Source organism: Morus notabilis, unplaced genomic scaffold (genome assembly GCF_000414095.1).
Source record: "Morus notabilis unplaced genomic scaffold, ASM41409v2 Scaffold179, whole genome shotgun sequence".
NCBI classification, from domain to species: Eukaryota; Viridiplantae; Streptophyta; class Magnoliopsida; order Rosales; family Moraceae; genus Morus; species Morus notabilis.
The window spans coordinates 317,654-333,107 of record NW_010360916.1 but is presented as its reverse complement, the minus strand read 5'-3'; the positions used below and the strand labels follow the sequence as shown (position 1 = coordinate 333,107).

The 15,454-nt window shown below is 33.2% G+C and overlaps 2 protein-coding genes across 3 annotated transcripts; one reads left to right on the top strand and one right to left on the bottom strand.

Moving 5' to 3' along the window:
* The first annotated feature begins 3,156 nt into the window (after nucleotides 1–3,156).
* Nucleotides 3,157–7,805, top strand: LOC21406702 (uridine 5'-monophosphate synthase). Of its 2 annotated transcripts, none has more exons than XM_024165343.1 (6): nucleotides 3,157–4,111; nucleotides 4,987–5,070; nucleotides 5,370–5,452; nucleotides 5,544–5,631; nucleotides 5,723–5,977; nucleotides 6,766–7,158. In XM_024165343.1, exons 1-6 carry the CDS (start codon nucleotides 3,314–3,316, stop codon nucleotides 6,892–6,894), a joined length of 1,437 nt encoding a protein of 478 aa, XP_024021111.1. In that variant the 5' UTR covers nucleotides 3,157–3,313; the 3' UTR covers nucleotides 6,895–7,158. The 2 variants fall into 2 exon arrangements, with proteins under 2 accessions (XP_024021111.1, XP_010095961.1); XM_010097659.2 differs by lacking the exon at nucleotides 6,766–7,158 and adding an exon at nucleotides 7,570–7,805 and having other exon boundaries at nucleotides 3,160–4,111.
* Nucleotides 7,806–10,180: 2,375 nt separating this feature from the next.
* Nucleotides 10,181–15,042, bottom strand: LOC21406701 (E3 ubiquitin-protein ligase DIS1). The gene is made up of 5 exons (XM_024165323.1): nucleotides 14,817–15,042; nucleotides 13,891–13,964; nucleotides 12,094–12,326; nucleotides 11,208–11,594; nucleotides 10,181–10,663 (listed from the first exon to the last, which is right to left on the bottom strand). The coding sequence occupies exons 3-5, from the start codon at nucleotides 12,301–12,303 to the stop codon at nucleotides 10,343–10,345; spliced, it is 918 nt and encodes a 305-aa protein (XP_024021091.1). The 5' UTR covers nucleotides 12,304–12,326; nucleotides 13,891–13,964; nucleotides 14,817–15,042; the 3' UTR covers nucleotides 10,181–10,342.
* Nucleotides 15,043–15,454: the final 412 nt, after the last annotated feature.

Genomic DNA, 15,454 nt, shown 5'->3' with positions numbered 1-15,454 from the left:
ATGAATTAAAATTAATGGATTAATAATTTACATAAGTTAATAAATAGGCTAAATTACTGTTTTCGTCAATAACTTATCTGGTTATGAATCATAATTTGACAAGTTATTCCCGATATTTATTCATAATTTATCTGATTATAAACCATAACTTGACAAATTTATTCATAACTTATAAAATTATGAACTATAATTTAATAATTTATGACATATTAATTTCTATAACTAAAAATTAACTTATATACTTTTTAAACTTTTTATATTGACTTGTTTACTACTATTTTCCTAATTTAAATTATAAAACGTATTATCATACCAAACACTTTATAAATTTTAAGAGAAAGTCTTTTCATCCCATATACGACTTTAACAATACGTGGATTTAATTAATGGCCCCGCAGGTAAGTAAGTGGAAAGAACGCTTTTTAAAAAAATAATAATAAAAAATAAGTAATATGAAAAGCTTAAGAAAGTATATAATTTAATTTTTAGTTATAAAAATTAATATATCAAGTTATGGTTCATAATTAAATAAATTATAGATAAATTTATTAAATTATGATTCATAATCAGATAAATTATAGATAAAAATTATAATTTATGAATAATAATTTATCAAGTTATAATTTATAATCAGATAAATTAATTAAAAATATGAAAATTAATTAAAAATTTAAAGAGATTTGGGATTTTAATGCGAGGAAAAAAGATAGAAAGCGCCGCCAATATGGAATTAATAGAAATTAAAAATTAGATGCTCTTCGACTTCCTTTACTAATTTCCTCCTTCCTTTCTGCGACTCTCATCTCCTCGTGAATTAATTTCATGGATGCATCTTCAAAATGAGAGCACAAATTTTCAGAAAGGAAATATGCTAAAAGTGCCCAGTTTTAATTAAAATAAAAAATCAAAAGGCATTTCCAGTGCAGCCATGCATGTTTCCTTTGAAGATCTGCTCTTTTTTTTTATTATTATTTTTTTCTTTGGATATGCTTGAATGCTTTAAACTTATCATCATCGAATAATGAAGAGGACGTTTGGTTGGAGGATTCAAATCAAGTGATTCGAATTATTTTCGATTTACGTGAATTTTTTGTGAGAGAAAATATTGTAGCGAACCACAAATTATAATTCGAATCAGGGAACGAATCCCTCTACCAAACATTCTCGAAGTGTTTTCAGAATTACGAATAAAAAACTCCTTTTGGTTGCAAAACCAAATCCTCATTTTTCTCTCCTCTAGTTTAACTATTGTTGAAGCAGGTTGGTTACCTCAGGAAAAAAAATAAAAGAAATTACCTGACTCCATTCTAGTGATGATTAAAAAAGAAATCCGTGAATTTGTGCTTGGATTTCCATTCTAGTGATGGAGGTAACCTTTTGAAATCAGAGGTTTTGGTCTGTGGGTGATAATGATTTGAGCAAGAAGAGAAAGCAAAAAAAAAAAGAATTCAAAGATTGTTGATTTGTTTATTTACGTCCAAACTCAAAAAAAAAGTTTGAATTCAAATTATAATTTTATTTAAATTTATATTTTTTTAATAAAATTTAAATTATAGAATTAAAATCTGAGTTTAAATTCTCATTCAACTCATGTTTCTAAACTCAAACTCAAGTTAATGAACAATATTTTTTTTATTCGTAAAAACGACATAACTTTTTCGTTTTAATTCCGATTGAGATGATTTTTTTTCTATGCGTTTACAACAAAAAAACGAATAAAACATCACTCATATATCCTATTAAAATTTTCTATCACTATTGAGTTTTTATTAAAATACTATCTAAATATAAATTTAAGTTTTGATTCACTTAAACACAAACTCAAATAGATTCTTAATTCAAACTATAACTCAAAATGTGCACATCTAAACACAAACTCAAATTATAATCTCAACTCAAACTATATTCAAATACACGTTAACTCAAATCAAGATCTGAAATCAAGTCACTCTAACTCAAAAAATGCAAATAAATAAGCCCTACTTTTTTCCTTTCTTCTCAACATACACCAGCGTATTTTCTCATTGATTTTCCTTCTTGCCAAACACATACATAGAAGAGGAGTGGCTTTTTCTTTAGTTTGAGAGTTTTTTTTTTTTTTTTTTTTTTTTTTTAAAGAAAATAGAAATCTGGGTTTGATTAGTTCAAACTTCAAAGTCTCAGACGAGTAGAAGGAAAGAGACCAGCAAAATAAAACGAAAAAATTCAAAGTGGGACCATAAATTTACATTTGGTTCATGAATTTAAAATTATAATTTAAAATTATTTTTAATTTACATATATTTTTTTAAGAGATAATACTGTAACGAGTCATGAATTATGATTCAAATCATAATATGAATTCTCATACTAAACACTACATAAGAAATTGAAGGTGAGACCTACAATTGAAAGTGACCCATACTGTTTGAGGACAACTGAACATTCTATAGACCCTATTTATTTCACTATTCGAGTTTAAAGTTTAAATTTTACTACAGTAAAAAATTTTAAAAAATAATCACATTTAATTTTTTTATTATAATAAAAAATTCTTAAATAAAAATCATATTTAAGGAGATGTTTGGTTAGAGGATTCAAACCATAATTTGAATCATGATTCATAATTTATTACAATATTTTTTCTCATAAAAAATACACATAAATTAAAAATAATTCTAATCACGTAATTTTAATTCATGAACCAATCGTCTTTTAAGTTTTATGTCTTTTAAGTTTTATTACTCGTGATCTCATACTGATGTGTACAGAATAATAGGTTCATACTTCCTTACGTCCTACCCTCTGATTAAATCGTACGGTTTTCTAACAAAACCCACCAGTAGTCCCAAACTACTTGGTTCACGGGAGAAATTCCCATTTTGTAAAATACTTTTGTTCTTTCTAAAACCACAATATTAAACCTCGCATTTCACTAAAACAGAGAAAATACTTATGTAATTATCTCTAAAAAATAATAACGATATAACAATAATTACAATAAACAGTTCTCTCTCTCTCTCTCTCTCTCTTCAGAAGCAGTTCTTTCTTTTTTCTTTATTTTTCTTCTTTTTAAAAAAAAAATCGTTATTTTCTTCTTTAAAAAAAAAATCGTTATTTTCTTCTCTTTTCGGCCACCAATAGAGTAAGATAAAGAAATAAAAAGACAACTACAAGGAAAGAAAACTAAACAAAAATAAAATAACTTTAAAACCATCTGATAAATCTTTTAGGTTTACAATACAATAGTAACAAGCAGTATAGTGGTGGCGCCACTCCTCCAGTAAACCCACACCCACTGACCGAAAGAATACACACACATACATACTGAGAAATGGCATCGGCGGCGATGGAGTCCCTGATTCTCAAACTCCACGAAATCTCCGCCGTGAAATTCGGAAACTTCAAGCTGAAATCGGGAATCTCCTCCCCAATCTACATCGACCTCCGTCTGATCGTTTCCTACCCTTCTCTCCTCCGCCTAATCTCCCAAACCCTAATCTCCTCCCTCCCTCCCTCCACCTCCTTCGACCTCGTCTGCGGCGTACCCTACACCGCCCTCCCCATCGCCACCGCCCTCTCTCTCTCCAACAACATCCCCATGGTCATGCGCCGCAAGGAGATCAAGGACTACGGCACTTCCAAGGCCATCGAAGGCCATTTCCAACCCGACCAGGTCTGCCTCGTCGTCGAGGACCTCGTCACCTCCGGCGCCTCCGTTCTCGAGACCGCCGCGCCGCTCCGTGCCGCCGGCCTCAAGGTCCAAGACGCCGTCGTTTTGATCGATCGGGAGCAGGGCGGGAGGGAGAATCTCGAGGAGAACGGGATCAGATTGCACGCCATGATTAAGCTGACGGAGATGGTTAGGGTCTTGAGGGAGAAAGGGAAGGTGGATGAGGAGATGGAGGGGACGGTGAGGAGGTTCTTGGAGGAGAATCGGAGGGTGCCGGTGCCGGTGCCGAAGAAGGAGGTTAGGGTTAGGGTTAGGGATTTGGGATTCGAAGAGAGGGCTAAGTTGGTGAAGAATCCGACGGGGAAGAGACTCTTCGAGTTGATGGCGGAGAAGAAGACCAACTTGTGTGTCGCTGCTGATGTTGGGACCGCCGCCGAGTTGCTGGATATCGCCGAGAAGGTGAGATTTTCTCGGTAAAATTACTGATTTTCTCGGTAAAATTACTGATTTTCTCGGGAAAAATTTGACGCGAAATATTTTTGTTTAGATTATCCGTTTTCGACTCCAAGCTAAAGTTGCAGAAATACTAGAACTAGATATAATTTGAATTTCGTTTATATTTATTTCTCAGATATAACAAAATGTTAAACAGAATTCGTACTTGTCATGGGTCTCTGACACCGCACGTGTTAATTGTTGGACGTTCTGATGTTAGAAGGCATGTGCACGTGTAGTATGTCTGTTTGTTGCAAATTGTAACCCGCCGCACGTGTGAAATATAAAAAAGGATACCGCACGTGTAGAACTATAATCCTCTCTCTTCATATTGTTTAATCAACAATAAATTGTCTAATTGCCATTTCTATTTCTTTTTAGTAATATTGTCTAATTACTTGAGAACATATGATCTAATCAACAATAACATTGTCTAATTAGTTGCAAATCGACCGTTTGAGACATGAGATTTGCATGAGACATGAGATTTGCATGTGACAACCTTCATGTGCTAATCTCAGTGTCTCAAACCTTCAATTTGACAACATATCTTAGCTAGTTATTGGACCTCAATTGCAACTGATATTAAAGTTTAGAGTGCACTTTATTAAAATTAAAAGTTCAGGTGTGTTATGTAAAAAATGAATAGTTTAGGTGCAACGATGCATTTTACTCTTTAAAAAAAAAAGAGTAATGCATTGAATCATTCATCAAGGGATGCAATATACTAATTACATGAGCAATTCAAGTTCAGGTTATGCAATCTAGTTTTCATTTTGTCTGTTTTTGAAGCACTAAAATTTGAGGATTTTCTTTTTCCTCTTGAATTATATGTGCAGGTCGGGCCTGAGATTTGCCTACTGAAAACTCATGTTGATATATTGCCTGATTTCAACCCGGATTTCGGTTCTAAACTCCGCTCAGTATGTCTCTATCTTTTTATCGATTTTTTGTGTTTCCTAATTAAGAAACGTTACTTATTGCCTCTGTCATTGTTTCCATAGTATGTGTTTTCATACAAAATGGTCTTGTTTGCTACTTAGTGTACTCTTAAATCGTTTGATTGGATGATGCCCTTTGATGTTATATTCCTACATAGTACACATGAATTTGTTTTGAACCAAATCATGCTTATACTTTAACTTTTGGGTCCTTATTTATATTTTGCTTAATTGAGCACATTAAGAAAGTTATAGCTGACATTTACTTAATCCAATTGAAGATTGCAGATAGACATAATTTCCTAATCTTTGAAGATCGCAAGTTTGCAGACATCGGTAACACAGTGACAATGCAGTATGAAGGGTGAGCTTGGATTCCTCGTATTCTTTTCATGATTTTCCTTTTGTGATCATGTTTTCTCTTGCCTGAGAATTCTCGGTCCCCTGTTTTGCAGAGGTATTTTTCACATATTGGATTGGGCAGATATAATTAATGCTCACATAATCTCTGGTCCTGGGATAGTGGATGGACTGAAATTAAAGGTCTGCAAGATATTTACTACAATTGTCGATGGAATTATTGTCTCAAAATAAATTGCCTCTAATCTGTTAGTATCCTTGTAACTTTTTGCAGGGCTTGCCACGCGGTCGGGGCCTTTTGCTGCTTGCCGAAATGAGCTCAGCCGGAAACCTTGCCAAGGGGGACTATACGGTTGCAGCAGTGAAGATTGCTGAGGACCATTCAGACTTTGTCATCGGCTTCATTTCTGTAAATCCAGCATCATGGCCAGGGGCGCCTATAAATCCAGCTTTTATTCAGGCAACCCCAGGAGTCCAAAAGGTCGTAGGTGGTGATGCTCTTGGCCAACAATATAATACTCCCCACTCTGTAAGTGTCTTGAAATGATCTTGGTAGCTTATGTAATGCACCTACCATTTTGTTTCAATTTGAGGAAATGGGTGTATTTTTTGTCCTTTTCTTTCGCTTATTGTGCTTTTGATATATTTTTTAATCAACTATGATAAGTCTAAGATGGAATTGCTAAGAAATTAGTATTAGCGGTGGTTGCAAGAAGATTAAAGAATGGGATATGCATGGCAATGGTGCATATCCCAGTGGTGGAGTTGTATCTAGTCGTAGACCATCTCCAATGCAAATACTAATGCCAATTGTATATTTAGTATAAAAAACTATGATATGGTATGTTATTTTCATTTTTGCTCCAATGCATAATGCTATTTGAAATGCTAAATCTATTTTTTTTCTTAATTATTAAGATTTGGAAGTTGTAAAAGTAAACTTTTATTTTTAAAATAATTAGAAAATGCAAAAGTTACATTAATTACATGGAAAAAGTAAACATTTCAAGCAATAGTAATCAAATGCCAAATTTCCCATATGCTATACTTGGTGGGAAATTTGTCACAAAATATAGCATATGGGAAAATTGACACAACAAATAGCATTGTATTGGAGAGTGTTTTTTACACTCAAATGTTAAATTTGTAATTGGCACATTATTATAGCATTGCATTGGAGATGCTCTAGATTTGGAGCATCCACAAATGAAACTCTGATCAGAAGGGTTTCACCTCTATAAACTGAAACTAGGTCTGGATTTTTTTTCGGTTGTGGATGAGCTTATTGTGTAATAACAACATTTCATTTTCGTGAAGATTGTCAGGTTAGTTGGTGAAACCAAAATTAGGAATAAAAGTTGGGACGGAAACTATGAAAGGGAAACCTTAAGCGGGTCAGATTTCAAATTAGACGTGAATAAATATTGGTCCTTCAGTTCTTTATAGGAGTTGAGCGGACGATAGAGAGGATTCCCATGGAGGGCCTCGGAATTTGAAAAAGAATTGTACATTTGGGTAGTAGTATACAACGATACAACTCTAAAACTAGAGATCTGAGTTGAGATTGAAGCAAATCTTGGAACACAAGGACTGGGATGAATTTATTTTGGAGAGAGAGAGAGAGAGAGAGGTTTTATTGCGTAGCTGATGGCTTGATGTTGGTTCCATGTAAGATTGATGCGGAACAAGTAAGTTTTTTTTGTTTTTTTTTGTTTTTTGTTTTTTTTCGAAGAAGAAACAAGATATAGATGTTTTATTAGGAATATTTAGGTTAGTCAAATTTATCTCATAAATATGTTTTGTTTCTTTATAAATATGTTAGCGGATGTATTTCAATTCAGACTTGGTTGATGAATGAATATTGAGATTTTGAATTCCCTTTTTAAGCGGATCTATTTATTTGTCTTAATTCCATATCTTCTTCATTGACACTGCATCAAACGTCTCTTGATGTAACATTCCATCAAAGTTGCATCCTGTGGGACTGGGAATACATCCCAACACGGATAGATGGATTTTCCACCTCAGTGTAGTTCTTTCTTGAGCTATATTATTCTTGAAATCTTGTCTCACAATTTTTTTTCCCCTTGTCTTGACTCTTGGGACAAATTGGCGTTCTAGGTCATCCATGATAGAGGCAGTGACATTATTATTGTGGGCCGTGGAATCATCAAGGCGGCGAACCCCGCTGAGGCAGCCCGCGAATATCGTCTCCAAGGATGGGATGCATACCTGGCCAAATGCAGTTAAAGACTTTGAACTCCCATTTGCAGTTGAGTCGCAATTTTTGGTTCAGAAATGTTTGTTTGTTGTTTCACATGTAACCCAGAGAACCTGAACACTTTCTGTTTCTGGCATAAGGTGATTCTATGGTGTCAAATCTTGAAGTTTGACTTTTACCAAATTGAAGATCATTTTAAATAAATTTATTTTACATTTCAAAAATCAGGCCAGGGTACCAAAAGAACATTTCTTCAAAGGTAAATATATCGTCCTAATATTATTAAAAACATAGAGTATTAGCGAGATGTTTCGTTATAACAAAGGGTACTAAAATAATTTTATCCCATTTAAAAATCCGTCCTTAGTTTTATGGTTAGGAGTTAGAATTGCCCCAAAAAAAGGTTTAGAAGACCATGATCAGAATTGCCCCAAGATGCTGAATAATGAATATTATGCTCAATCTGATTTTGGAACAGACAGCAAGTTATATACGTTAGTGGCCTGTCATTTTTTAATTAGTGAATGTCATTATGTGTATCAATAGTAAGTTATATTTTAGGATAAATTTTATTTTTACCCCCCAAAATATAGTCAGTTTAGCATTTTGCCTCCTAAACTTAAAAAACTGCTCAATACACCCCTTGAAAGTTTCAACCGTTAGCACATATACCCCTTCTGTTATGCTCTGATTATTTGGTGCTGCTGTGCCATTTACTTAAAAAAGGAGATTTTTTAGTACATCTAGTGTACCGTTGGGCTAAGTCTTTTTAATTTTTGAATCTATATATTTTTTAATTTTTACATGATTTTATGTAAATTCGACGGACAAAAAACTTACCTTATCAGTATCTTAACTCACCGGAGAAGATTCCTACCTAAAAATAAAAAGTCAAATAGAACTAAAATCCGCAGTTATTAAAGAAGTTAGTAATTAAAAATCCAAATTATCCTTGATAACAAATAAAAAAGTAAAATTTCTTTAAAAAAAATAATTTATGCAGAAAAAAATCCCTTCCCTTTCCTCTATTCCCATGAACTCTTTGCTTGAGCTCGTCCGACTCATTTTCTTCCTCGGATTTAATCGTCCGCCTTCTTTTGTTGATTCGGACTTCGACGGGAGTGAACAGCGCCAACATTGAATTCGTGAGGCACATAGAAATGTGGAATAAAACCAACTTTTGATCTTTATATTTTGGTTCATGTAATTAAAGGTGCGTTTAGTAGATGAATTCAGAATTCTAGTTCAGAATTAATGTTTATTTATAGTGATTCAGAATCAGTGTTTGTTTATAGTAATTCAGAATCAGTGTTTAGTTTGGATAATTCTGAATCATGATTTGAAATCTAATGTGATGTTTTAAACTAGCTCAAATCATGATTTTAAAACCACTCTTTTTTTATTTAAGGTAATTCAAACTCCTGATTCTGAATCATAGTTTCATAATCATGATTTGAACTCAAAATTGTGAATTATGGTTTTGGTTTCAGAATCATGATTAGAATCACATTGGTTTGAATCTTTGTACCAAACTGATCTTTCACTCGAAAAAGAATTCTAGGCTCAGCTGAGTGAAAATTGGCACCAACACTTTGAATCTCACTCTCCTTGTGAGACCCACATGGATTTCTTCTTACTCATCTTTGAAATGTGAAGAAATATCAGACACCACATCACACTGTAAATATTTTTAAGTGGGTAGCAGTCTCAAAGGCAAAGCCCACTCCCTCAACATTTCTTCGGCAAAACAATATTTAACACTGCAATTTTCTCTTGGCGACCATGGGTATTGGTCTCTGGGATGAAGCATCTGTCCTCTTTTTTTTTTTTTTTCTATTGGATATTTTTTATTCATTTTATGAATAATTAAGATTTTTATTACTAATAGTTATGATAATTGACTCAAATTAAGTTTTTAGCCTTTAATTCAATGCCACATCAGCACCAACTAAACAGAGTATAACAGAAGGGGTTTGAGGGTGTATTGATCAGTTTTAAAAATTTAGGGCGCAAAGTGACTGTAATTAAGAGGTAATATATTTTATTAAATTAAATAAAATTAGGATGGTTGAGTTGGAGTAGATTGAATACTAAAGAAATTATTCAATAGATCAGATTTAGTGTGTCATATTATGGTTATGTAATTATGTTTACATTTCCTATTGTATTTTACATTAGTTGCGCAGACAAAAACTTATTAACTTCAAGTAATATAATTTTAAATTTTAACTTAGAAATGTCATCCTATTAGCTCTAATTTGTAAAAAAGTTAGAAAAATAAAAAGATTATATCGGATACCACATTTAGAAAGAAAAAAAGAAATGTGTATATATATACATATAGATATATAGATATATATTATTTGATTGGATTGAGTATTGCCAACGATCATTCAATGCCAACCGACTTCCAGGATCAAAGCAATTTTAAACAATGTACGATCAATTTTACAATCTTTGAAAATTGCGTACCTTAGATTTTTTTTTTTAATATAAATTTTAGGGGAGTAATGAGAAGAAAAGACGGATGCCTTGCCACCCATTTATATAGATAGACAAGCAAAGAGACATTGCTTCCTAAATTCCAAAAATACATGACCAGCAGACAGAAAAGACTTGCCTCCTAAACTACCAAATTACAATTTGAAGAGAAGCTGAAATGAGAAATTCCAGTCACTGTTCTTTCCAAATTCTACCAGTTACCCTAAGTTTCAATTCCTTTCGGTCTCCCCCGGAAAAGAAAAGAGCCATATTTCGTTGGATGATTAGACCATCGAAACTGTCACGAACTTTTCGGTGGCTATCTCTAATGCTTCTCGGAACCCCCTGCCAAATCATCTTCCTGCCATTCCCACCCACTTCAAGACTGTAGCTGTAATTCTTTGCCTCATTATCATCACCCATGAACCGCAAGAATGCTATGTAGACGGGAGCCATACCAAGCTGGAAAGCCTCAAAATGCAGACAAAAATACTGGCCAAAACAACTAAAAACCTGCAAAAGACAAGAAACTAAAATCTTCATCTGTCCTATAAAGGTGGCACTTTTGAAAGGTCTCTGTACATAGTGGCCTCTCTTTCTCAACCCATCCAAATGGGCGGAAACGAAATTTTCCCAATTCTGTCTATTGATTTATACGTATAATTTTTCTTTTGAATCAATGGCATTCATTGAAGGCCAGTGAAGCAATAAAATGGATCACTCTTACTAGCCTATAAATCATGTGTGGCATAAGTGGTATACCATCTAACAATCAATCACTCACAAAGACAACTCAATTGGCCGACAGTTCATGATATCAAGGTGTTCTACGTAGGAAATAGTATCCTCACGAGAAGTTCTTTAACTAAAAAGAGAAAAACTATGCATAACCAAATCTTCTGCATCAAGATTAGGTGACGTGATATCCGCATGCAATGTTGATCTTCCTGAAGAATGCTTAGAAAGAAACACAGTTGAACAAATCTAACGAGTTGAAAAGTAGATAAAGGAACTAAGGATCATAAATGGAACATTAAGAGAACAAGTAAAGCAATACCGTTAGCATCCACGTGGCATTTTCAACCTCCTGAGGATTTGATTTGACATAACGATGGTTGAAAGTGCTTCCACTATGCATGTCAACTTTGTGATCATCTTTTAAATGAGTCACCAGATAGGGAATATCACCCATGACGGTGCATTCTGATCCAGCATATGGACAGTTATACGGCCTATAGACGCACTGTGATTCATGCTTTAGCTTGCTATAATAAGGGTATATACCAAGGCAACCATAACTCTGGTATTTACATGGAAGCTCGAGGGATGCAGCCACTTTCTCCAAAGCAAGACACCTAATATTCCCAAGCTCATACCTGCAGGTGGGGCACCGATTATGAACTCTGGGCTTGCAACCAGAACATAATGTGTGGCCATTTGAACACTGCAAACAATGAAGAAACACCATGAGCGGGAAAAAGCGTCTTTTTTTTTTGCAACATCTGAAGTGGTCTTTCTTACAAATATTTTTAAGCAGCACTGTCACAAACTCATAATGTATGTATAATTTAGCGTGATTCACGATAATACATGCAAAGAGGTTGCCAACAAATAATGAAAATAATAGAAGGAGCAGAAATCCAAAGTCCGCACAGTTCCCACATGGTCATTTGTGGTGTAATGAGAATAGCTCTAAGGAACAGGCTTTCAAAATTTATTCAGATTTTTTTCTTAAGCAACCTACAGGCTTATTTGATTTCAGCTATCTTCTAAGAGGCAATTATTAGTCTTCTAAATAATAGAGCACACAAGTACTATGTATTAATTCTGACAAAAGGATAAAAATTATGTTCCTCCAATTTCGTTTTGGATAGATCTGATAACAAAGTTCACACTTTTCGATCACTTAATAGGGTTATTTGAACAAACATGATAAACCAAACCTGATGAATAGGAGGATACATAGCATTCAAACAGACGGGGCACTCCAATAGCTCACGAACACTGCTAGAAACGGTTACATTAGATTTTACAGCACTTGAAGCAGAATCATGCACACTTTCACCCACATCGGTTGTATCTTCACACTCAGGGGGATCAATAACCTCAGATTTGGTGCGCATGTCTTCGAAATATGGATTCCCAGATGCCATGTAAACACAACAGGCAACTTTATCTAAGGAGGAAATAAATAAACAATAGACACACAACAGGTCAGGTATCAAATGAAAGGTATCCAAAACATACAAAATTGGAAGATAATTTTATCAGATCAAACCAAAAAATTTGGAGGGAAGAAAGTTGTCCCTAACTTTTTTAGTTAGACAGAATTTCTTACAACAAGAATGTGAACAAATTGTTCATTTTACGAAAGGATCAAGATCAACCAACTAGCATCATAAGTAAGTTTTTCAGAAACAAGTCAACAACTACATTACGTAAATCCTGGATTTCACCTTGAAAAAAAAGAAAAAAAAAGAAAATGAGGAAGCCTTGCCTTAAAATGATTTTATTTCAACTTTATCTATAACATAAACTTTCAAACAAGAAACAAAAAAGTTATAAGCTTTGAATTTAAATCATAAAAGACTTTCACACAAGAAGAAAGTAAAGTGAATGTTATGTTGTATCAATCAAAAAAAGGGAGAAAAAAAAAGCTTTTCATTTTCAGCAACTTAATAGAATATGCAGTTGAAGTTCTATTTATTTTATGAGAGACCATCACGTTATTACTAGCACAAATAAGTAAAGGATAATTATAAGGATCCAAAGTCATCTACCAGATTTTAAGCACAAAGTGATGTAGAGAGTGAATTTTATATTTTTAATAGATGAGTCTATGCATTCATTGATGTATTTTACCAACTGAAAACTAACAACTCGTTCATCAAGTCACTTGGTATGAAAGACTAATAGAAAACTTGGGATCCCTAACATAGTCCGTGAGTACATTTTATAAGACACCTCCTATTAATGAAGTCCTGTTGACAAATATTTCCAAGAGACCAAGACTTGAGGATACATAAAAAAGAAGAGCATATCATTGACATTCAGACGGGTATCTATAGAATAGATCATTATAGCAATTGCTAGTTCGTGAAGTAAATCGAACTTTTAATGAAAATTTCAAGAGTAATATAGCTTTACATAGTCATCATTTAAGGGTTTGAGCCTTGAGGTCTCAAAAAGAATACAAAGAAGAGCAAGTTATTAACAAAGAAAATGAAATCAAGGGAAAAGTAAATGTAGAATACATTAGGGGCCCATTCAGTTCGCTGATTCGAGTTTTTAATTTGAGTTGAGATGTAATTTTATGTGAGAGCTTTTTACTGTAACAAAAAAGTTAGATGTGGCTGTTTCTGAGAGCTTTTTACTATAGCAAGAAAGTTAGATGTGACTGTTTCTGAGAGCTTTTTACTGTAGCAAAACTCGAATTTTAAACTCGAATCGGTGAAATGAATGGAGCCTAGAGATTAACCTTTGTTGTACAGAACAATGTAATGTTCGAATAGTATTGATTGAAGCATCATTAGTGTGCCAAAAGTTATAAAAAAGCTACACAGAATATCCATCATAATGAAAGAAGAATTATACGATCACATATCTACTGGAATTTAACAGAAGCCATAACGAGGCATAGTATTTTTTACCATTGGGATTATTATTCGAACCATGCAGCAATAACAAGCATCTAGAAATTGAGTCAATAAATTTAAAAAAAAAAAAATTATAATTATTACCAGAAACCTTCTTTTGAACTTTGCTGTTTGCCTCCAGGACTTCTTTCGAAAATCCTACCAAGCAGCCACGGCTCCTGATCATCAAGAATTTCGGACCCAAGTCAAAGAACAAGATAAAACAACAACAACAACAACAACAAAAACCCAAGTGTAATTTTTAATTTTATCAGTCAAAGTCCAAATGACAACGGCAAATCAATAAGCACTTCCTTGTGTACAACAAAAACACTAAAACTTGTACTGTCTAACAAAAAAACATTTCAAAAAGTTGAATTTTTTTTTTTTACTTGTTTATGACAAGATTACATATAAAAATTCTCCATACCGTCAAGATAACAAACAAAAGGAGTTTTTTTATTTAAATAAAAAAAAAAACTTCGAAAAAAGTTACTCTTATCTCAACAGATGCTGATAACACACTCTCAAAAACCAACCTCCTACTTGTCTTATACAACTCTATTTAACAATGCATTTACAGAGTCAACATCAAATAAATGAGTCAATATGTAAACAAGTGAATTAAGATAAACCCAAGTAAAAGTCAATTAGAAAGTAATTATTTGCATTATTGCATATCAACAAAATCAATTAACAATAAAGACAAATATCCTCAGAATCAACTTAGATAAGCTAAAGCAAAAATCTGACAAAAGAAATCCACAATTTCAATATAATTATCTAGATCACACCATAATCCATGGACCTCAAATAACGATAATTCGTTCAAAAACGACGGAGATAAACCCCAGAAATCGCGCATTGAGATTTTCAAAGAACCAGAACGCAAAAGATCTAGAACACGTAGAAAATCAGAGTCCGAAGAGAAAAAGAAAACCAAAGTAGAGAAATTAACGATCGATCACCAAAATAAACAGAAAGGAAATGAACGAAATAATGATTAATAATAAACACAAACGAGAGAATACCTTAAGATGACATTGACTTGGTTGAATCAAAAGCCCCAAACCTAGGAGAGAGAAATCCCTAGGAGAGAGAAATAGTTGGAGGATGAACGGCCGTCTTAATATGAATGAAAGAGCGGTAATGAACTGAAAAATAATAAAGGTCAAAAGGTCTCGTTGATTATCAAAAAAATAAAAAAAAATAAAAAACCAAGTACGCGTATTCGAGCAGAGGAATTTCAAATTAAAGCCGTTAAGAGAGAGAGAGTCAGAGGAGCGTCGAACGTAGGAGAGGGAAAGTTCTCGAGAAAATACAAAAAGGAATGGTCAAAATCAGTGGGCCCAAGTTTGCATTGGGGCTCTGAAATTTGTTTCTTTCTTCTTATATTTTATTATTATTATTTTATTTTTTAAAACTATAAAAAAAAAAACTTTGTCCTATCCACTCTCTCTCTCAATTTTTTTTGTCCTTTTTTGGCTGAAGTCTTTGTTTGGTGTACTTGTTTGGTAGACGCATTCTTTTTGCTTTTTTCTTTTTTCTTTTTGAGAAAATTTTTAAACTCACTTTTAAAATGTATAATTTTAAATTTTTATTAATTAAAAATTTTTTAACTAATATAATTTTTTAACTTAAAACAATATTAATAAGAATAAAAAGTAAA

What these genes read in the sequence shown, in the direction of transcription:
- LOC21406701 (XM_024165323.1), bottom strand. Translation starts at nt 12,303, where the DNA reads ATGGCATCTGGGAATCCATATTTCGAAGACATGCGCACCAAATCTGAG. An exon ending in TGTATCCTCCTATTCATCAG is followed by an intron (nt 11,595 to 12,093) that starts GTTTGGTTTATC and finishes CATTGTTTGCAG; the next exon opens with TGTTCAAATGGCCACACATT. An exon ending in ATGCCACGTGGATGCTAACG is followed by an intron (nt 10,664 to 11,207) that starts GTATTGCTTTAC and finishes TGTCTTTTGCAG; the next exon opens with GTTTTTAGTTGTTTTGGCCA.
- LOC21406702 (XM_010097659.2), top strand. Translation starts at nt 3,314, where the DNA reads ATGGCATCGGCGGCGATGGAGTCCCTGATTCTCAAACTCCACGAAATC. An exon ending in TGCTGGATATCGCCGAGAAG is followed by an intron (nt 4,112 to 4,986) that starts GTGAGATTTTCT and finishes TTATATGTGCAG; the next exon opens with GTCGGGCCTGAGATTTGCCT. An exon ending in TCGGTTCTAAACTCCGCTCA is followed by an intron (nt 5,071 to 5,369) that starts GTATGTCTCTAT and finishes ATCCAATTGAAG; the next exon opens with ATTGCAGATAGACATAATTT.